Below are 23,991 nucleotides of genomic sequence, written 5' to 3' on the forward strand. Positions count from 1 at the left end.
TGCACCATAGACTCAACACTGCACCATAGACTCAACACTGCCCCATAGACTCAACACTGCACCATAGACTCAACACTGCACCATAGACTCAACACTGCACCATAGACTCAACACTGCACCATAGACTCAACACTGCACCATAGACTCAACACTGCCCCATAGACTCAACACTGCACCATAGACTCAACACTGCACCATAGACTCAACACTGCACCATAGACTCAACACTGCCACCCATAGACTCAACACTGCACCATAGACTCAACACTGCCACCCATAGACTCAACACTGCCACCCATAGACTCAACACTGCACCATAGACTCAACACTGCACCATAGACTCAACACTGCACCATAGACTCAACACTGCACCATAGACTCAACACTGCACCATAGACTCAACACTGCACCATAGACTCAACACTGCCCCATAGACTCAACACTGCCCCATAGACTCAACACTGCACCATAGACTCAACACTGCACCATAGACTCAACACTGCACCATAGACTCAACACTGCACCATAGACTCAACACTGCACCATAGACTCAACACTGCCACCCATAGACTCAACACTGCACCATAGACTCAACACTGCACCATAGACTCAACACTGCACCATAGACTCAACACTGCCCCATAGACTCAACACTGCCCCATAGACTCAACACTGCACCATAGACTCAACACTGCACCATAGACTCAACACTGCCCCATAGACTCAACACTGCACCATAGACTCAACACTGCACCATAGACTCAACACTGCACCGTAGACTCAACACTGCACCAGACTCAACACTGCCCCATAGACTCAACACTGCCCCATAGACTCAACACTGCACCATAAACTCAACACTGCACCGTAGACTCAACACTGCACCATAGACTCAACACTGCACCGTAGACTCAACACTGCACCATAGACTCAACACTGCCCCATAGACTCAACACTGCCCCATAGACTCAACACTGCCCCATAGACTCAACACTGCCCCATAGACTCAACACTGCACCATAGACTCAACACTGCCCCATAGACTCAACACTGCCCCAGACTCAACACTGCCCCATAGACTCAACACTGCACCATAGACTCAACACTGCACCATAGACTCAACACTGCCCCATAGACTCAACACTGCACCATAGACTCAACACTGCCACCCATAGACTCAACACTGCACCATAGACTCAACACTGCACCATAGACTCAACACTGCAACCATAGACTCAACACTGCACCATAGACTCAACACTGCCCCATAGACTCAACACTGCACCGTAGACGCAACACTGCCCCATAGACTCAACACTGCACCATAGACTCAACACTGCACCATAGACTCAACACTGCACCATAGACTCAACACTGCCCCATATACTCAACACTGCACCATAGACTCAACACTGCACCATAGACTCAACACTGCCCATAGACTCAGCACTGCCCCCCATAGACTCAACACTGCCACCCATAGACTCAACACTGCACCATAGACTCAACACTGCACCATAGACTCAACACTGCAACCATAGACTCAACACTGCACCATAGACTCAACACTGCCCATAGACTCAACACTGCACCATAGACTCAACACTGCACCATAGACTCAGCACTGCACCATAGACTCAACATTGCCCCATAGACTCAACACTGCACCATAGACTCAACACTGCACCATAGACTCAACACTGCACCATAGACTCAACACTGCACCATAGACTCAGCACTGCACCATAGACTCAACACTGCACCATAGACTCAACACTGCACCATAGACTCAACACTGCACCATAGACTCAACACTGCCCCATAGACTCAACACTGCCCCATAGACTCAACACTGCCCCATAGACTCAACACTGCCACCCATAGACTCAACACTGCCCCATAGACTCAACACTGCCACCCATAGACTCAACACTCCATGTCTCTCCGTGTGTCTCTCTCTCTCCGTGTCTCTCTACCCGTGTCTCTCTCTCTCTCCGTGTCTCTCTCTCTGCGTCTCTCTCTCCCCGTGTCTCTCTCTGCATCTCTCTACCCGTGTCTCTCTACCCGTGTCTCTCTCTCCTTGTCTCTCTCTCCTTGTCTCTCTCTCTGCGTCTCTCTCTCCCCGTGTCTCTCTCTCTCCCCGTGTCTCTCTCTCTCCCCGTGTCTCTCCCGTGTCTCTCTCTGCGTCTCTCTCCCCGTGTCTCCCCCTGTGTCTCTCACTCCCCGTGTCTCTCTCTTCCCGTGTCTCTCTCTCTGCGTCTCTCTCTCCCCGTGTCTCTCACTCCTCGTATCTCTCTCTCCCCGTGTCTCTCTCACTCCCCGTGTCTCTCACTCCTCGTGTCTCTCTCTCCCCGTGTCTCTCTCCGCGTCTCTCACTCTCCGTGTCTCTCTCTCCCCGTGTCTCTCTCCGTGTCTCTCTCCCCGTGTCTCTCTCCGTGTCTCTCTCGGTGTCTCTATCTCTGTGTCTCTCTCTCTCCGTGTCTCTCTCCGTCTCTCTCTCCGTGTCTCTCTCTTTGTGTCTCTCTCTCCCCGTGTCTCCCCCCGTGTCTCTCTTCGTGTCTCTCTCCGTGTCTACCCCCGTGTCTCTCTCTCCGCGTGTCTCTACCTCCGTGTCTCCCCGTGTCTCTCCCCGTGTCTCTCTCCGCGTCTCACTCTCCGTGTCTCTCTCACTCCCCGTGTCTCTCTCTCCCCGTGTCTCTTTCTGTCTCTCTCTCCCCGTGTCTCACTCCCAGTGTCTCTCACTCCCCGTGTCTCTCCCCGTGTCTCTCTCTCCCCGTGTCTCTCTCTGTCTCTCACTCCCCGTGTCTCTCTCCGTGTCTCTTCCCGTGTCTCTCTCTCCGCGTCTCACTCCGCGTCTCACTCCCCGTGTCTCTCTCCGTCTCTCTCCCCGTGTCTCTCTCTCCGTGTCTCTCTCTCCGCGTCTCACTCCGCGTCTCACTCCCCGTGTCTCTCTCTGTCTCTCTCTCTCCGTGTCTCCCCCCGCATCTCTCACTCCGCGTCTCTCTCCCCGTGTCTCTCTCCCCGTGTCTCCCCCCGTGTCTTTCTCTCTGCGTCTCACTCCCCGTGTCTCTCTCCCCGTGTCTCTCACTCCCCGTGTCTCTCAGCCATCGTCCCCTCCCAGCCTCAGCTCTGCCGTGGCCCTCTGAAGCTCCGAGCTGATTCGCCGTCCCGGACTCTCCTCGCAATCCGATTGGCCGCTCTCCGTGCCTGCCCCGGCCTCCTCCGATTGGTCGGTCTCCACAGACCCCGCCGCCACCGCCGATTGGCCGGGACCCACCCCCACGAAAGCCGCCTCCTCCTCCTCCGATTGGCCGTCGTCCCGGGGGGCTACGGGCGCCCGAGGTCCCGGCCAATCGGGACGCGCCTTCTTGTCGCCGTGGTGACGGGAGGGGAGGGGGGGCAAGGTGCGGGGGGAGGGTGGGGGGCGGCCCTCGCTCCAGCGCCGCTTGAGGCGCATCTTCAACGGCATCAGACCCCCGGGAGATGCCACTTCCTGTCCACGGGGACCCACTTCCTGTCCCCAAGGAACCACTTCCTGTGCACGGGAGTCCACTTCCTGTCCGCGGGGACTCATTTCCTGTCTCCGCGGAACCACTTCCTGTCCACGGGGGACCACTTCTTGTGCACGGGAATCCACTTCCTGTCCACGGGAACCCACTTCCTGTCCACGGGAACCCACTTCCTGTCTCCGCGGAAGCACTTCCTGTCCACGGGAACCCACTTCCTGTGCACGGGAGTCCACTTCCTGTCTACGGAGACCCACTTCCTGTCCACGGGAGTCTACTTCCTGTCCACGGAGACCCACTTCCTGTCCACGGAGACCCACTTCCTGTGCACGGAGACCCACTTCCTGTCCACGGAGACCCACTTCCTGTCCACGGAGATCCACTTCCTGTCGCCGGACAACGTGGCTCTCACTCTCCCCAAGAGCACGGCTGCTGCTGCCGCCACCACCACCACCGCCACCGCCACCACCACCGCCACCACCACCACCGCCACCACCGCAACCACCACCCGCGGTCTCCCGAACGCCAAATCCGCCGGTCTTTTCCCCATCCAAGTACCCAACGGCAGACCCTTCCGAGTACCCAAAACCTCCCTTATTTTCCCCCTCCGAGTACCCAAACCCCCCCGTCTTTTCCCCGCGCCCCACGCCGTTACCGCTTCTCCCGGCTTCTCGACGCCCGCCCAACGCCAGGCCCCGGGGCCTTCCGCAGGCTTCGCTCAGGGAGCGGCCCCGAGGGAGGCGACCCCGCTCGGACGCCTCAACCGCCGCCTCAACCGCCCTCCAACCGTCGCCGCCGAAGGTCGTTGCGGCCGTTGTTGCCGTTGAGGCTGCTGCTGCTGCCGACGTTGACGACGATGATGACGCTGCCGCTGAAAACGACGGAGTCTCGACATGACCACCTCCTCCACGACCTCCGCCCCTCTCCTCCTCCTCCCCCGCGGCATTCTGGGTTGCCGCCCCGTGAGTTTCCCCGCTAACCATCGTCGGCAGCGGCGCTCCAAACACCTCATCGTCATCATCGTCCTCAAGGTCCAGATCCTCCGGAGCTAACAACTCCTCGTCGCTGATGTCCGTCACCTCCACGGTGGTGTCTTCCTCGCCCCCGGGGGACGACGAGGCACAGCGGAGCGAGGACGACGGTGACGGTGACGGTGAGCAACCCTGGCCCGCCGTGGCCTCCCCGCCGATCGCTCCTCCCGCTCCCGTCGGCGTGGCAACCCCTTGGCCTACTACATCTCCACCACCACCACCAGCGGCGGTGGCTGCGGCTGCGGCTGCGGCGGCAGCAGCCATCTTACCCTTGCGTCCCAGGGGCGGAGGTTGGAGTTTGAACTTGAAGCCGGATTCTCTGTCGTCATCCGAGTCTTCAGGCTCCTGCCGCTGATGATGCTGCTGCTGCTGCCGATGCTGCTGCTGCAGCTGGTGATGGTGCAGCTGCTGATAATGCTGCTGCTGCTGATGATGCTGCTGCTGCAGTGACAAAAAGTGCAACAGGTTCTGCTGCTGCTGCTGCTGGTGGTGGTGGTGAAACGCCGGGGACAAGGGCATGCCGGCGGAGGAGCCCCCCGGCAGAATAAGACCGCCTCCTCCTCCACCTCCACCTCCTCCTCCACCTCCACCTCCCGGCCCGCCGATTCGCTGAGGCTGGGGGACTACCAACAATCCACCACCACCACCGCCACCGCCACCAGCCCAGGAAGCGGCCAAAGAACCGTGCAGTGGGTAGTGGGGGAACGTCCGCGGCGAGAGGTGGTAGTTGTAGACGGACCTTGCGTGCGCCTCCAGGTACCGCTTGAGGTCCTCCGCTGAGAACGAGAAGTGACCCCCGCCGCCACCACCGCCGCCAGAGGAGGGAGGCCGTAGACCACCGCCGATGGGGCTGCAAAGTGACGATGGCGACGGCGAGAAGGGCAGAGAGCCGGACGGCAGCGGAGGAGAGAACGGGCTGAGGGGGTCCGTGTAGACCGCGGCAACACGCTGCTGCGGGAGGTGAGGGTGGTGCTGCTGGTGGTGGTGGTTGTTGCTGTTGTTGTTGTGTTGCGGGTGGCTCCCGACTGCGGCCGACGATGCGTTTGAAGAGGAGGAGGAGGAGGTTGAGGGGGGTGCGGAGAGAAGCCGAGAGGAGGAGGAGGAGGAGGATGAGGGGAGGAAGGAACGGAAGACAGGGCCCAGGCTCCCGGAAGCTCCGCCGCCGACGCCGCCAAAGTGAAACGGAAAGTGCATCGGCTGCTGCTGTTGCTGCTGTTGGTGGTGGCCGTGTCCGTGGTGGCCGTGTCCGTGGTGGTGGTGGTGGCCGTGGTTGTTGTTGTTGTTGTTGCCGCCGTGGCTCAGCGACTGGGGGGGCAACATCGCGGCCGACGCCGACGACTGAGGGGGAGGGGCGGACGCGGAAGAAGCGACGGACGACGATGAGGCGGCAGCAGAGGCGGAGGCGGCGTTGACCCCGTGGCGACGGGCCTCCTCTAGGAGGAGCAGGTGGTGGTGGTGGTGGTTGTTGTTGTTGTTGCTGCTGCTGTTGGTGGTGGCGGCGGTGGTGGCGGTGGATGAGGAAAGGTCGTCGAGTTCGGAGGAGGTAGTGGCGTCGCTGCAGTCACTGACGCTGCCGCCGCGAGCGGAACGCCTGGGCGGGAAGGGGGAGAGACACGGGGAGAGAGAGACACAGTGAGACAGAGAGAGACATGGGGAGAGAGACACGGTGAGACAGAGAGACATAGAGAGACAGAAACACAGAGACAGAGAGAGACACAAACAGAGACACAGACACACAGAGACACAGAGACACACAGACACACACACAGACACACACACAGTGACACACACACACACAGACACACAAAGTGTACACACAGACACACACACAGACACACACCCCCACATACACCTACACACACATACAGACACACACACAGTGACACACACAGACACACACCCCCACATACACCTACACACACATACAGACACACACACAGTGACACACACACACACACAGACACACACACACAGACACACAGACACAAACACACACACACACACAGACACACACACACAGACACACACATAGACACATACACACACACACAGACACACACACACACACAGACACACACACAGACACACACACACAGACACACAGACACACACAGACACAGAGACACACAGACACACACACACAGACACACACACACACACAGACACACAGACACAGACACACAGACACACAGACACACAGACACACAGACACAGAGACACACACACACAGACACACACACACAGACACACACACAGACACACACACACACTCACACACACACAGACACACACACACAGACACACACACAGACACACAGACACACACAGACACAGAGACACACACACACAGACACACACACACACAGACACACACACACACAGACACACACACACAGACACACACACACAGACACACACACACACACACAGACACACACACACAGACACAGACACACACACACACACAGACACACAGACACACACACACACACACAGACACACACACACACAGTCACACACACACAGACTCACCTGCCCTGACTGAAGCCTAGCTGGAAAGGCCCAGCTCCCGTTGGCGTGGCGACGGAGCCGTAGCCGGAGGTGACGGTGGCCGGGGAGTGCAGGGGGGGGGCCAGGGGCGAGGGGAGGGGGGCCAGGGGGGAGGGGAAGGGGCGAGGGGGGAGGGGGGGAGGGGAGGGGGAAGCAGAAACGAGATGCGGCCGAGGGAACGGCGGGGGCACTTTGGGGCACCGGGCCTAAAGGGGAGAGAGGGTGAGTGGTGAGTGGGTGAGTGGGTGGGTGGGTGAGCGAGTGACTGAGCAAGTGAGCGAGTGACTGAGTGAGCGTGTGAGTGAGCGAGTGAGCGAGTGAGTGAGTGAGTGAGCGTGTGAGCGAGTGAGCGAGTGACTGAGCGAGTGAGCGAGTGACTGAGTGAGCGTGTGAGTGAGCGAGTGAGTGGGTGAGCGAGTGAGTGGTTGAGCGACTGACCGAGTGAACGGGCGAGTGAGTGAGTGGGTGAGCGAGTGAGTGAGTAAGTGAGCGAGTGACTGAGTGAGTGAGGGAGTGAGTGAGTGAGTGAGGGAGTGGGTTGGGTTAGTGAGTGACTGAGTGGGTGGGTGAGTGAGTGGATGAGTGAGCGTGTGAGTGAGTAGGTGAGCGAGTGAGCGGGTGAGCGAGTGAGCGGGTGAGCGAGTGAGCGAGTGACTGGGTGAGCCGGTGAGTGATTGAGTGGGTGAGTGAGTGAGTGGGTGAGTGTGTTAGCGAGCGAGCGAGTGAGTGTGTGAGCGAGCGCGTCAGTGAGTGGGTGAGCGAGTGAGCGAGTGAGTGAGCGTGTGAGTGAGCGAGTGAGCGAGTGACTGAGCGAGTGAGTGGGTGAGTGTCTGAGTGAGTGAGCGGGTGAGCGAGTGAGTGAGCGAGTGAGTGGGTGAGTGTCTGAGTGAGTGAGTGAGTGACTGAGTGAGTGGGTGAGTGAGTGAGTGAGCGAGTGACTGAGTGAGCGTGTGAGTGACTGAGTGAGCGGGTGAGCGAGTGACTGAGTGGATTAGCGGGTGAGCGAGTGAGTGAGTGAGCGAGTGAGCGAGTGACTGAGCGAGTGACTGAGCGAGTGAGTGAGCGAGTGACTGAGCGAGTGAGTGAGTGACTGAGTGAGCGAGTGACTGAGTGAGCGTGTGAGTGACTGAGTGAGCGGGTGAGCGAGTGACTGAGTGGATGAGCGGGTGAGCGAGTGAGTGAGTGAGCGAGTGAGCGAGTGACTGAGCGAGTGACTGAGCGAGTGAGTGAGCGAGTGACTGAGCGAGTGAGCGAGTGACTGAGCGAGTGAGTGAGTGACTGAGTGAGCGAGTGACTGAGTGAGCGTGTGAGCGAGTGAGTGGATGAGTGAGCGTGTGAGTGAGCGGGTGAGTGAACGAGTGAGTCACCCATGTCGAGGAAGGGATAGTTGACCAGAACCAGCTTGTTGAAGTTAAACTTGTAGGTGAACCGTTTCCCTTTCGTCTTGTGCAGTATCCTCTTGTTGTAGTAGTAGCTACACACACACAGCAGAGGCAGAGGTATCATCATCAGAAGTAGTAGTAGTATCATCAGTAGTAGTAGTATCATCATCATCAGTAGTATCATCATCAGTAGTAGTAGTATCATCATCATCAGTAGTATCATCATCATCAGTAGTAGTATCATCATCATCAGTAGTAGTATCATCATCATCAGTAGTAGTATCATCATCAGTAGTATCAGTATCATCATCAGTAGTAGTAGTATCATCATCAGTAGTAGTATCATCATCAGTAGTAGTATCATCATCAGTAGTATCATCATCATCAGTAGTAGTAGTATCATCATCAGTAGTAGTATCATCATCAGTAGTAGTAGTATCATCATTATAAGTGTCTCTCACCCCGTGTCTCTCTCCCCGTGTCTCTCTCCCCGTGTCTCTCTCTCCCCGTGTCTCTCTCCCCGTGTCTCTCTCTCCCTGTGTGTCTCTCCCCGTGTCTCTCTCTCCATGTGTGTCTCTCTCCCTGTGTCTCTCTCCCCGTGTCTCTCTCTCCCCGTGTCTCTCTCCCCGTGTCTCTCTCCCCATGTCTCTCCCCGTGTCTCTCTCCCCGTGTCTCTCTCTCCCAGTGTCTCTCTCCCCGTGTCTCTCTCTCCCTGTGTGTCTCTCCCCGTGTCTCTCTCTCCATGTGTGTCTCTCTCCCTGTGTCTCTCTCCCCGTGTCTCTCTCTCCCCGTGTCTCTCTCCCCGTGTCTCTCTCTCCCTGTGTGTCTCTCTCCCTGTGTATCTCTCCCCGTGTCTCTCTCTCCCCGTGTCTCTCTCCCCGTGTCTCTCTCCCCGTGTCACTCTCCCCGTTTCTCTCTCTCCCCGTGTCTCCCCCCATGTCTCCCCCCGTGTCTCTCTCTCCCCGTGTCTCTCCCCCCGTGTCTCTCTCCCCGTGTCTCTCTCTCCCCGTGTCTCTCTCCCCGTGTCTCTCTCTCCCTGTGTGTCTCTCTCCCCGTGTCTCTCTCTCCCCGTGTCTCTCTCCCCGTGTCTCTCTCTACCCATGTCTCTCTCTCCCTGTGTCTCTCCCCCCGTGTCTCTCTCCCCGTGTCTCCCCCCTCAAGTCTCTCTCCCCGTGTCTCTCTCCCCCCGTGTCTCTCTCTCTCCGTGTCTCCCCGCGTGTCTCTCTCCCCGTCTCTCTCCCCATCTCTCTCCCCGTCTCTCCCCCCGTGTCACTCTCCCCGTGTCTCTCTCCCCGTGTCTCTCTCTCCCCGTCTCTCCCCCCGTGTCACTCTCCCCGTGTCTCTCTCTCCCCGTGTCTCTCTCCCCGTGTCTCTCTCCCCGTCTCTCTCTCCCCGTCTCTCTCTCCCCGTCTCTCTCCCCGTGTCTCCCCCCGTGTCTCTCTCTCCCCGTGTCTCTCTCCCCGTGTCTCTCCCCCCGTGTCTCTCTCTCCCCGTGTCTCTCTCCCCGTGTCTCTCCCTGTGTCGCTCTCTCCCCGTCTCTCTCTCCCCGTCTCTCTCCCGGTGTCTCCCCCCGTGTCTCTCTCTCCCCGTGTCTCTCTCCCCGTGTCTCTCTCCCCGTGTCTCTCCCCCCGTGTCTCTCTCTCCCCGTGTCTCTCTCCCCGTGTCTCTCCCTGTGTCGCTCTCTCCCCGTGTCTCTCTCCCTGTGTCTCCCCGTGTCTCTCTCTCCCCCCAAGTCTCTCTCCCCGTGTCTCTCTCTCCCCGTGTCTCTCCCCGTGTCTCTCCCATGTCTCTCTCTCCCCATGTCTCTCCCCGTCTCCCCGTGTCTCTCTCCCCCCGTGTCTCCCCCCGTGTCTCTCTCTCCCCGTCTCCCCGTGTCTCCCCCCGTGTCTCCCCCCCCCCGTGTCTCTCTCTCCCCGTGTCTCCCCCCGTGTCTCTCTTCTCTCCCCGTCTCCCCGTGTCTCCCCCCATGTCTCCCCCCCCCCCGTGTCTCTCTCTCCCCGTGTCTCCCCCCGTGTCTCTCTCTCCCCGTCTCCCCGTGTCTCCCCCCATGTCTCCCCCCCCCCGTGTCTCTCTCTCCCCGTGTCTCCCCCCGTGTCTCTCTCTCCCCGTCTCCCCGTGTCTCCCCCCATGTCTCCCCCCCCCCATGTCTCTCTCCCCCCGTGTCTCCCCCCGTGTCTCTCTCTCCCCGTCTCCCCGTGTCTCCCCCCATGTCTCCCCCCCCCCGTGTCTCTCTCTCCCCGTGTCTCCCCCCGTGTCTCTCTCTCCCCGTCTCCCCGTGTCTCCCCCCATGTCTCCCCCCCCCCGTGTCTCTCTCCCACCGTGTCTCCCCCCGTGTCTCTCTCTCCCCGTCTCCCTGTGTCTCCCCCCGTGTCACTCTCTCCCCGTGTCTCTCTCTCCCCGTGTCTCTCTCTCCCCGTGTCTCTCTCTCCCCGTGTCTCTCTCTCCCCGTGTCTCTCTCTCCCCATGTCTCCCCCCCCCCGTGTCTCTCTCCCCCCGTGTCTCCCCCCGTGTCTCTCTCTCCCCGTCTCCCCGTGTCTCCCCCCATGTCTCCCCCCCCCCGTGTCTCTCTCTCCCCGTGTCTCCCCCCGTGTCTCTCTCTCCCCGTCTCCCCGTGTCTCCCCCCATGTCTCCCCCCCCCCGTGTCTCTCTCCCCCCGTGTCTCCCCCCGTGTCTCTCTCTCCCCGTCTCCCCGTGTCTCCCCCCATGTCTCCCCCCCCCCGTGTCTCTCTCTCCCCGTGTCTCCCCCCGTGTCTCTCTCTCCCCGTCTCCCCGTGTCTCCCCCCATGTCTCCCCCCCCCCATGTCTCTCTCCTCCCGTGTCTCCCCCCGTGTCTCTCTCCCCCCGTGTCTCCCCCCATGTCTCCCCCCCCCCGTGTCTCTCTCCCCACGTGTCTCCCCCCGTGTCTCTCTCTCCCCGTCTCCCCGTGTCTCCCCCCATGTCTCCCCCCCCCCCGTGTCTCTCTCTCCCCGTGTCTCCCCCCGTGTCTCTCTCTCCCCGTCTCCCCGTGTCTCCCCCCATGTCTCCCCCCCCCCCGTGTCTCTCTCCCCCCGTGTCTCCCCCCGTGTCTCTCTCTCCCCGTCTCCCCGTGTCTCCCCCCATGTCTCCCCCCCCCCCGTGTCTCTCTCTCCCCGTGTCTCCCCCCGTGTCTCTCTCTCCCCGTCTCCCCGTGTCTCCCCCCATGTCTCCCCCCCCCCATGTCTCTCTCCTCCCGTGTCTCCCCCCGTGTCTCTCTCCCCCCGTATCTCCCCCCATGTCTCCCCCCCCCCCGTGTCTCTCTCCCCCCGTGTCTCCCCCCATGTCTCCCCCCCCCCATGTCTCTTTCTCCCCGTGTCTCCCCCCATGTCTCCCCCCCCCCCATGTCTCTCTCCCCCCGTGTCTCCCCCCGTGTCTCTCTCTCCCCGTCTCCCCGTGTCTCCCCCCATGTCTCCCCCCCCCCGTGTCTCTCTCCCCGTGTCTCCCCCCGTGTCTCTCTCTCCCCGTCTCCCTGTGTCTCCCCCCGTGTCACTCTCTCCCCGTGTCTCTCTCTCCCCGTGTCTCTCTCTCCCCGTGTCTCTCTCTCCCCGTGTCTCTCTCTCCCCATGTCTCCCCCCCCCCGTGTCTCTCTCCCCCCGTGTCTCCCCCCGTGTCTCTCTCTCCCCGTCTCCCCGTGTCTCCCCCCATGTCTCCCCCCCCCCGTGTCTCTCTCTCCCCGTGTCTCCCCCCGTGTCTCTCTCTCCCCGTCTCCCCGTGTCTCCCCCCATGTCTCCCCCCCCCCCGTGTCTCTCTCCCCCCGTGTCTCCCCCCGTGTCTCTCTCTCCCCGTCTCCCCGTGTCTCCCCCCATGTCTCCCCCCCCCCGTGTCTCTCTCTCCCCGTGTCTCCCCCCGTGTCTCTCTCTCCCCGTCTCCCCGTGTCTCCCCCCATGTCTCCCCCCCCCCCATGTCTCTCTCCTCCCGTGTCTCCCCCCGTGTCTCTCTCCCCCCGTGTCTCCCCCCATGTCTCCCCCCCCCCGTGTCTCTCTCTCCCCGTGTCTCCCCCCGTGTCTCTCTCTCCCCGTCTCCCCGTGTCTCCCCCCATGTCTCCCCCCCCCCGTGTCTCTCTCTCCCCGTGTCTCCCCCCGTGTCTCTCTCTCCCCGTCTCCCCGTGTCTCCCCCCATGTCTCCCCCCCCCCGTGTCTCTCTCTCCCCGTGTCTCCCCCCGTGTCTCTCTCTCCCCGTCTCCCCGTGTCTCCCCCCATGTCTCCCCCCCCCCGTGTCTCTCTCTCCCCGTGTCTCCCCCCGTGTCTCTCTCTCCCCGTCTCCCCGTGTCTCCCCCCATGTCTCTCCCCCCCCCCGTGTCTCTCTCTCTCCGTGTCTCTCTCCCCGTGTCTCTCTCTCCCCATGTCTCTCCCCGTCTCCCTGTGTCTCTCTCCCCCCGTGTCTCCCCCCGTGTCTTCTCTCTCCCCGTCTCCCTGTGTCTCCCCCCGTGTCACTCTCTCCCCGTGTCTCTCTCCCCCCGTGTCTCTCTCTCCCCATGTCTCTCCCCGTCTCCCCGTGTCTCCCCCCATGTCTCTCTCCCCCCGTGTCCCCCCCCGTGTCTCTCTCCCCCCGTGTCTCTGTCTTACCGCAGTGCCCGGCTCAACTTGTCGTAATTCATGTTCGGTTTGCACTTCCTGGAGCCCCAGAGCCGAGCCACCTCGTCCGGGTCGCGGATCACGAACTCCCCGTAGTCGCCCTCCCAGGCGATCACCCCGCGGAACTCGTCCTTCTGCAGCAGCTCCAGGATGAAGTGCCACAGCTGGATCTGTCGGGAGCCTGGGCTCGAGTCGGGCTTGTAGGCCCACTCCGGGAACGCCAGGCCTGGGATGGTGAGAGAGACACGGTAAGAGATAGACATGGGGAGAGAGAGACATGGGGAGAGAGAGACATGGGGGGAGACACGGTGAGAGACACGGGGAGAGAGACGCGGGGAGAGAGAGATGGGGAGAGAGACGGTGAGAGAGAGACACGGTGAGAGAGACGGGGAGAGAGAGACATGGGGAGAGAGAGACATGGGGAGAGAGAGACATGGGGGGAGACACGGGGAGAGAGACACGGGGAGAGAGAGAGACACGGTGAGAGAGACCGAGAGAGACACGGGGAGAGAGACGCGGTGAGAGAGAGACACGGGGAGAGAGACACGGTGAGAGAGACACGGTGAGAGAGACCGAGAGAGACACGGGGAGAGAGAGAGACACGGTGAGAGACACGGGGAGAGAGACGCGGGGAGAGAGAGAGACACGGTGAGAGAGACGCGGGGAGAGAGACGCGGGGAGAGAGAGATGGGGAGAGAGAGACATGGGGGGAGACACGGGGAGAGAGACACGGGGAGAGAGAGAGACACGGTGAGAGAGACCGAGAGAGACACGGGGAGAGAGACGCGGTGAGAGACACGGGGAGAGAGACGCGGGGAGAGAGAGATGGGGAGAGAGACGGTGAGAGAGACGGGGAGAGAGAGACACGGTGAAAGAGAGAGACGGGGAGAGACATGGGGGGAGACACGGGGAGAGAGACACGGGGAGAGAGAGAGACACGGTGAGAGAGACCGAGAGAGACACGGGGAGAGAGACGCGGTGAGAGAGAGACACGGGGAGAGAGACACGGTGAGAGAGACACGGTGAGAGAGACCGAGAGAGACACGGGGAGAGAGAGAGACACGGTGAGAGACACGGGGAGAGAGACGCGGGGAGAGAGAGAGACACGGTGAGAGAGAGACACGGTGAGAGAGACGCGGGGAGAGAGAGATGGGGAGAGAGACGGTGAGAGAGAGACACGGTGAGAGAGACGGGGAGAGAGAGACACGGTGAAAGAGAGAGACGGGGAGAGACACGGGGAGAGACACGGGGAGAGAGAGACGGGGAGAGAGAGACATGAGGAAAGACACAGAGAGAGACACGGGGAGGGAGAGACACAGTGAGAGAGAGAGACACGGTGAGAGACACGGTGAGAGACACGGGGAGAGAGCGACACAGGGAGAGACACGGGGAGAAAGACACGGGGAGAGAGAGACACGGGGGGAGAGACACGGGGAGAGAGACACGGGGAGAGAGACACGGGGAGAGAGACACGGGGAGAGAGAGACACGGGGGGAGACACGGGGAGAGACACGGGGAGAGAGAGACACGGGGGGAGACACGGGGAGAGACACGGGGAGAGAGACGGGGAGAGAGACACGGGGAGAGAGAGACACGGGGGGAGAGACACGGTGAGAGAGACACGGTGAGAGAGAGACACGGGGAGAGAGAGACACGGGGAGACGGGGAGAGAGAGACACGGTGAGAGAGAGACACGGGGAGAGACACGGAGAGAGACATGGGGAGAGAGAGACGGAGAGAGACACAGAAAGAGACACGGAGAGAGAGAGACACAGTGAGAGAGAGACACAGTGAGAGAAAGACACGGTGAGAGAGAGACACAGGGAGAGACACGGGGAGAGAGAGACACGGGGGGAGAGAGACACGGGGGGAGAGAGACACGGGGGGAGAGAGACACGGGGAGAGACACGGGGAGAGAGACGGGGAGAGAGAGACACGAGGAGAGAGAGACACGGGGAGAGAGAGACACGGTGAGACAGATGGGGAGAGAGACACGGTGAGAGACGGGGAGAGAGACACGGGGAGAGAGAGACACGGGGAGAGAGAGACACGGGGAGAGACACGGTGAGAGAGACAAGGTGAGAGAGACACACAGTGAGAGAGAGACACGGGGAGAGACATGGGGAGAGACACGGGGGGAGAGAGACACGGAGAGAGACACGGGGAGAGAGAGACACAGTGAGAGAGAGACATGGGGAGACGGGGAGAGAGAGAAACGGGGAGAGAGAGACGGGGGGAGAGAGACACGGGGAGAGAGAGACACGAGGAGAGACACGAGGAGAGAGACACGAGGAGAGAGACGCGGGGAGAGAGAGACACACGGAGAGAAAGACACGGGGAGAGAGACACGGGGAGAGAGACACGAAGATAAACACGTGTCTCTTTGAATATCTGTGTGTGTCTCTGTGTGTGTCTCTGTGTGTGTCTCTGTGTGTGTCTCTGTGTGTGTCTCTGTGTGTGTCTCTGTGTGTGTCTCTGTGTGTGTCTCTGTGTGTGTCTCTGTGTGTGTGTCTCTGTGTGTGTCTCTGTGAATCTCTGTGTGAGTCTCTGTGTGTATCTCTGTGCGTGTCTCTGTGTGTGTGTCTCTGTGTGTGTCTCTGTGTGTGTGGCTGTATGTGTCTCTGTGTGTGTCTCTGTGTGTGTCTCTTTGAATCTCTGTGTATGTCTCTGTGTGTGTCTCTGTGTGTGTCTCTGTGTGTGTCTCTGTGTGTGTCTCTGTGTGTGTCTCTGTGTGTGTCTCTGTGTGTGTCTCTGTGTGTGTATCTCTGTGTATTTCTCTGTGTGTGTCTCTTTGAATCTCTGTGTGTGTCTCTGTGTGTGTCTCTGTGTGTGTCTCTGTGTGTGTATCTCTGTGTCTCTGTGTGTGTCTCTGTGTGTGTATCTTTCTGTGTATCTTTCTGTGTATCTCTGTGTGTATCTCTGTGAATCTCTGTGTGTGTCTCTGTGTGTGTCTCTGTGTGTGTCTCTCTGTGTGTCTCTGTGTGTGTGTCTCTGTGTGTGTCTCTGTGTGTGTCTCTCTGTGTGTCTCTCTGTGTGTCTGTCTTTGTGTGTGTCTCTGTGTGTGTCTCTGTGTGTCTCTGTGTGTGTCTTTCTGTGTATCTCTGTGTGTATCTCTGTTTGTCTCTGTGTGTGTCTGTGTGTGTGTCTGTGTGTGTGTCTCTGTGTGTGTCTCTGTGTGTGTCTCTGTGTGTCTGTCTCTGTGTGTGTGTCTCTGTGTGTGTCTCTGTGTGTGTCTCTGTGTGTATCTCTGTGTCTCTGTGTGTCTCTGTGTGTGTCTCTGTGTGTGTCTCTGTGTGTATCTCTGTGTGTGTCTCTGTGTGTGTCTCTGTGTGTGTCTCTGTGTGTGTCTCTGTGTGTGTCACTCTCTGTGTCTCTCTGTGTGTCTCTCTGTGTGTCTCTGTGTGTCTGTCTCTGTGTATCTCTGTGTGTATCTCTGTGTGTCTCTGTGTGTCTCTGTGTGTGTCTCTGTGTGTCTCTCTGTGTGTCTCTGTGTGTCTGTCTCTGTGTGTGTGTCTCTGTGTGTGTCTCTGTGTGTATCTCTGTGTCTCTGTGTGTCTCTGTGTGTGTCTCTGTGTGTCTCTGTGTGTGTCTCTGTGTGTCTCTGTGTGTGTCTCTGTGTGTCTCTCTGTGTGTCTCTGTGTGTCTGTCTCTGTGTGTGTGTCTCTGTGTGTGTCTCTGTGTGTATCTCTGTGTCTCTGTGTGTCTCTGTGTGTGTCTCTGTGTGTGTCTCTGTGTGTCTCTGTGTGTGTCTCTGTGTGTGTCTCTGTGTGTCTCTGTGTGTGTCTCTGTGTGTGTCCCTGTGTGTGTCTCTGTGTGTGTCTCTCTCTGTGTGTATCAGACAAAGCGTCTCTCTGTTCTCTGCCTCAGACTCTGACGCCAGCCGCAAGAATTTGAAGAATTTACCCACAAACTCTCATACACACACACACTCATATACACACACACACTCATATACACACACACACTCATATACACACACACTCATACACACACTCATATACACACACACACATTCATACACACACTCATATATACACACACTCATACACACACTCATATACACACACACACATTCATACACACACTCATATATACACACACTCATATATACACACATTCATACACACACTCATACACACACTTATTTATACACACCCTGATATAAACATAAACACCCACAAACTCGCTCACCCACCAACCTACCCACCAACTCACTCACCAAACCACCAACCCACTCACCCACCCACCAAACCACCAACCCACCAATCCGCTCACCCACCAATCCGCTCACCCACCAACCCACTCACTCACCAACCCACTCAGCCACAAACCCACCCACCCACCTACTCACCCACCAGCCCACTCACCCACCAACCCACTCACCCATGAACTCACCCACCAACCTACTCACCCACCAGCCCACTCACCCAACAACCCACTCACCCATGAACTCACCCACCAATCTACTCACCCACCAGCCCACTCACCCAACAACCCACTCACCCATGAACTCACCAACCAACCCACTCACCCGCCAAACCACTCACCCACTCACCCACCAACCCACTCATCCACCAACTGACCCACCAACCAACCCACCCACTCACCCACCAACTCACCCACCCACCAACCCACTCACCCACCCACCCACTCACCCACCAACCCACCCACCCACCAACCCACCCACCCATGAACTCACCCACCAACCCACTCACCCACTCACCCACTCACTCACTCACCCACTCACCCACTCACCAACCAACCCACCAACCAACTCACCCATGAACTCACCCACCAACCCACTCATCCACTCACTCACCCTCTCACCCACCCACACACTCACCCACTCACCCACCAACCCCCTCACCTTCAACCCACTCACCAAACCAACTCACCCACCCACCAACTCTCTTCCCCACTCACACACCAACCCAATCACCCACTCACCCACCAACCCACTCACCCACCAACCCACTCACCCACCAACCCCCTCACCCACTCACCCACCAACTCACTCACCCACTCACTCACCAACCCCCTCACCCACTCACCCACCAACCCACTCACTCACCAACCCCCTCACTCATTCACCCACTCACTCACCCACCCACCCACTCACCCACCAACCCACCCACCCACTCACCCACCAACCCACCCACCCACCAACCCACCCACTCACTCACCCACCCATTCACTCACCCACCCACCCACTCACCCACTCACCCACCAACCCACTCACCCACAAACCCACCCACCCACCCACCAACCCACCAACCCACTCACCCACCAACCCACCAACCCACTCACCCACTCACCCACTCACCCACCAACCCACCCACCCACCCACCCACCAACCCACCAACCCACTCACCCACCAACTCACCCACCAACCCACTCACCCACCCACTCACCCACCAACTCACCCACCAACCCACTCACCCACCAACCAACTCACCCACCAACCCACCCACTCACCCACTCACCCACCAACCCACTCACCCACCAACCAACCCACCCACCCACCAACCAACCCACCCACCAACCAACTCACCCACCCACCCAATCACCCACCAACCAACTCACCCACCAACCAACTCACCCACCAACCCACTCACCCACCAACCTACTCACCCACCAACCCACCCACTCACCCACTCACCCACCAACCCACTCACCCACCAACCCACTCACCCACTCACCCACCAACTCACCCACCAACCCACTCACCCACCCACCCACTCACCCACCAACCCACTCACCCACCAACCAACCCACCCACTCACCCACCAACTCACCCACCCACCAACCCACTCACCCACCCACCCACTCACCCACCCACCAACCCACCCACCCATGAACTCACCCACCAACCCACTCACCCACTCACCCACTCACTCACTCCCCCACCCACTCACCCACCAACCCACCAACCCACTCACCCATGAACTCACCCACCAACCCACTCACCCACTCACCCTCTCACCCACCCACACACTCACCCACTCACCCACCAACCCCCTCACCCACCCACTCACTCACCCACTCACCCACCCAATCACCCACCCACTCACCCACCCACTCACCCACCCACTCACTCACCCACCAACCCACTCACCCACCAACCCACTCACCCACCCACCCACTCACTCACCAACCCACTCAACCACCCACCCACCCATTCACTCACCCACCCACTCACCCACCCACTCACTCACCCACCAACCCACTCACCCACCAACCCACTAACCCACCAACCCACTCACCCACCCACTCACCCAACCACCAACCCACTCACCCACTCACAAAATCACCCACCCACTCACTCACCCACCAACCCACTCACCTTCAACCCACTCACCCACCAACTCACCCACCCACCAACTCTCTCCCCCACTCACACACCAACCCAATCACCCACTCACCCACCAACCCACTCACCCACCAACCCACTCACCCACCAACCCACTCACCCACCAACCCTCTCACCCACCAACTCACTCACCCACTCACTCACCAACCCCCTCACCCACTCACCCACCAACCCACTCACTCACCAACCCCCTCACTCATTCACCCACTCACTCACCCACCCACCCACTCACCCACCAACCCACCCACCCACCCACTCACTCACCCACCCATTCACTCATCCACCCACCCACTCACCCACCCACCCACCCACCCACTCACCCACCCACCCACCCACCCACTCACCCACCCACCCACCCACTCACCCACCAATCCACCCACCCACCAACTCATTCACCCACCCACTCACCCAACAACCCACCCACCAACTCATTCACCCACCCACTCACCCAACAACCCACCCACCCACCAACCCACTCACCCACCAACCTACTCACCCACCAACCCACCCACTCACCCACTCACCCACCAACCCACTCACCCACCAACCCACTCACCCACTCACCCACCAACTCACCCACCAACCCACTCACCCACCCACCCACTCACCCACCAACCCACTCACCCACCAACCAACCCACCCACTCACCCACCAACTCACCCACCCACCAAACCACTCACCCACCCACCCACTCACCCCACCCACCAACCCACCCACCCATGAACTCACCCACCAACCCACTCACCCACTCACTCACTCACTCCCCCACCCACCCACCCACCAACCCACTCACCCATGAACTCACCCACCAACCCACTCACCCACTCACCCTCTCACCCACCCACACACTCACCCACTCACCCACCAACCCCCTCACCCACCCACTCACTCACCCACTCACCCACCCACTCACCCACCCACTCACCCACCCACTCACCCACCCACTCACTCACCCACCAACCCACTCACCCACCAACCCACTCACCCACCCACCCACTCACTCACCAACCCACTCAACCACCCACCCACCCATTCACTCACCCACCCACTCACCCACCCACTCACTCACCCACCAACCCACTCACCCACCAACCCACTAACCCACCAACCCACTCACCCACCCACTCACCCAACCACCAACCCACTCACCCACTCACAAAATCACCCACCCACTCACTCACCCACCAACCCACTCACCTTCAACCCACTCACCCACCAACTCACCCACCCACCAACTCTCTCCGCCACCCACTCACTCACCCACCCACCCACTCACCCACCAACCCACCCACCCACCAACCCACCCACTCACTCACCCACCCATTCACTCACCCACCCACCCACCCACTCACCCACCCACCCACCCACCCACTCACCCACCCACCCACCCACTCACCCACCCACCCACCCACCCACCCACTCACCCACCAATCCACCCACCCACCAACTCATTCACCCACCCACTCACCCAACAACCCACCCACCCACCAACTCATTCACCCACCCACTCACCCAACAACCCACCCACCCACCAACTCATTCACCCACCAACCCACCCACCCACCAACCCACTCACCCACCAACCCACTCACCTACCAACCCACTCACTCACTCACTCACCAACCCACTCACCCACCCACTCACTCACACACTCACCCACCCACTCACGCACCCACCCACTCACCCACCTACTCACCCACCCACTCACCCACCCACTCACTCACTCACCCACCCACTCACTGACCCACTCACCCACCCACTCACCCACCCACTCACCCACCCACTAACCCACCCACTCACCCACTCACTCACCCACCCACTCACCCACTCACCCACTCACCCACCCACACACTCACCCACCCACTAACCCACCCAACCACCCACTCACCCACCCACCCACCAACTCATTCACCCACCCACCCACTCATTCACCCACCCACCCACCCACCCACTCACCCACCCACCCATACACCCACTCACCCACCAATCCACCCACCCACCAACTCATTCACTCACCCACTCACCCAACAACCCACCCACCCACCAACTCATTCACCCACCCACTCACCCAACAACCCACCCACCCACCAACTCATTCACCCAACAACCCACCCACCCACCAACCCACTCACCCACCAACCCACTCACTCACCAACCCACTCACTCACACACTCACCAACCCACTCACACTCACCAACCCACTCACCCACCCACTCACGCACCCACCCACCCACTCACCCACCCAACCACCCACTCACCCACCCACCCACCCACCCACCCACCCACCCACCCACTCACCCACCCACCCACTCACCCACCCACCCACCCACTCACCCACCCACCCACTCACCCACCCACTCACCCACCCACCCACCCACCCACTCACCCACCCACCCACCCACTCACCCACCCACCCACCCACCCACCCACCCACTCACCCACCCACTCACCCACCCACCCACCCACTCACCCACCCACCCACTCACCCACCCACCCACTCACCCACCCACCCACCCACTCACCCACCCACCCACCCACCCACTCACCCACCCACCCACCCACCCACTCACCCACCCACCCACCCACTCACCCACCCACCCACTCACCCACCCACCCACCCACTCACCCACCGACCCACCCACTCACCCAACAACCCACCCACCCACCAACTCATTCACCCACCAACCCACTCACCCACCAACCCACTCACCTACCAACCCACTCACCCACCAACCCACTCACTCACCAACTCACTCACCCACTCACCCACCAACTCACCCACTCACTCACCCACCCACTCGCGCACCCACTCACTCACCCACTCACCAAATCAGTCACTCACCCACTCACCCACTCACTCACTCACCCACTCACCCACCAACCCACTCACTCACCCACCAACCCACTCACTCACTCACCCACTCACCCACCAACCCACTCACCCACCCACTCACTCACACACTCACCCACCCACCCACTCACCCACCCACTCACCCACCCACTCACCCACCCACCCACTCACTCACTCACCCACTCACTGACCCACTCACCCACCCACTCACCCACCCACTCACCCACCCACTCACCCACCCACTCACCCACCCACTCACCCACTCACTCACTCACTCACCCACCCACCCACTCACTCACTCACCCACTCACCCACACACTCACCCACCCACTAACCCACCCAACCACCCACTCACCCACCCACCCACCAACTCATTCACCCACCCACCCACCCACTCACCCAACCACCCGCTCACCCACCCACCCACTCACCCACCAATCCACCCACCCACCAACTCATTCACCCACCCACTCACCCAACAACCCACCCACCCACCAACTCATTCACCCACCCACTCACCCAACAACCCACCCACCCACCAACTCATTCACCCACCAACCCACCCACCCACCAACCCACTCACCCACGCACCAACCCACTCACTCACTCACCAACCCACTCACCCACCCACTCACTCACCCACCCACTCATGCACCCACCCACTCACGCACCCACCCACTCACCCACCCACCCTCCCACCCACCCACCCACCCACCCACCCACCCACCCACTCACCCACCCACCCACCCACCCACCCACTCACCCACCCACCCACTCACCCACCCACCCACCCACTCACCCACCCACCCACCCACTCACCCAACAACCCACTCACCCACCAACCCACTCACCCACCAACCCACTCACTCACTCACTCACCAACTCACTCACCCACTCACCCACTCACCCACCAACTCACTCACTCACCCACTCACTCACCCACCCACTCACGCACCCACTCACTCACCCACTCACCCACTCACTCACTCACCCACCCACCAACCCACTCACTCACCCACCAACCCACTCACTCACTCACACACCAACTCACTCACTCACCCACTAACCCACCAACCCACTCACCCACCCACCCACTCACCCACCAATCCACCCACCCACCAACTCATTCACCCACCCACTCACCCAACAACCCACCCACCCACCAACTCATTCACCCACCCACTCACCCAACAACCCACCCACCAACTCATTCACAGACCAACCCACCCACCCACCAACCCACTCACTCACTCACTCACCCACCCAGTCACTCACACACTCACCAACCCACTCACCCACCCACTCACCCACCCACCCACCCACTCACCCACCCACCCACCCACTCACCCACCCACTCACTCACCCACCCACCCACCCACTCACCCACCCACCCACCCACTCACCCACCCACCCACCCACTCACCCACCCACCCACCCACCCACTCACCCACCCACCCACCCACCCACTCACCCACCCACCCACCCACCCACTCACCCACCCACCCACCCACTCACCCACCCATCCACCCACTCACCCACCCACCCACTCACCCACTCACCCACCCACCCACTCACCCACCCACCCACCCACTCACTCACCCACTCACCCACCCACCCACCCACTCACCCACCCACTCACCCACTCACCCACCCACTCACCCACCCACCCACCCACTCACCCAACAACCCACCCACCCACCAACTAATTCACC

The 23,991-nt window shown here is 60.2% G+C and overlaps 1 protein-coding gene across 1 annotated transcript in view; it reads right to left on the minus strand.

The window, feature by feature from the left end:
- Nucleotides 1–3,003: 3,003 nt before the first annotated feature.
- The window catches only part of LOC144954939 (uncharacterized), a 33,230-nt gene continuing 12,242 nt past the window's right edge, over nucleotides 3,004–23,991 (minus strand). The window contains exons 3-6 of the mRNA XM_078885307.1: nucleotides 13,050–13,284; nucleotides 8,455–8,561; nucleotides 7,074–7,293; nucleotides 3,004–6,128 (exon numbers count right to left, since the gene is read on the minus strand). Of these exons, the coding sequence (XP_078741433.1) occupies nucleotides 3,101–6,128; nucleotides 7,074–7,293; nucleotides 8,455–8,561; nucleotides 13,050–13,284 (3,590 nt within the window). The 3' untranslated portion in view covers nucleotides 3,004–3,100. The remainder of the gene's footprint in view (nucleotides 6,129–7,073; nucleotides 7,294–8,454; nucleotides 8,562–13,049; nucleotides 13,285–23,991) is intronic.

The sequence above is a fragment of the Lampetra fluviatilis genome, unplaced genomic scaffold (assembly GCF_964198595.1).
Source record: "Lampetra fluviatilis unplaced genomic scaffold, kcLamFluv1.1 SCAFFOLD_434, whole genome shotgun sequence".
NCBI classification, from domain to species: domain Eukaryota; kingdom Metazoa; phylum Chordata; class Hyperoartia; order Petromyzontiformes; family Petromyzontidae; genus Lampetra; species Lampetra fluviatilis.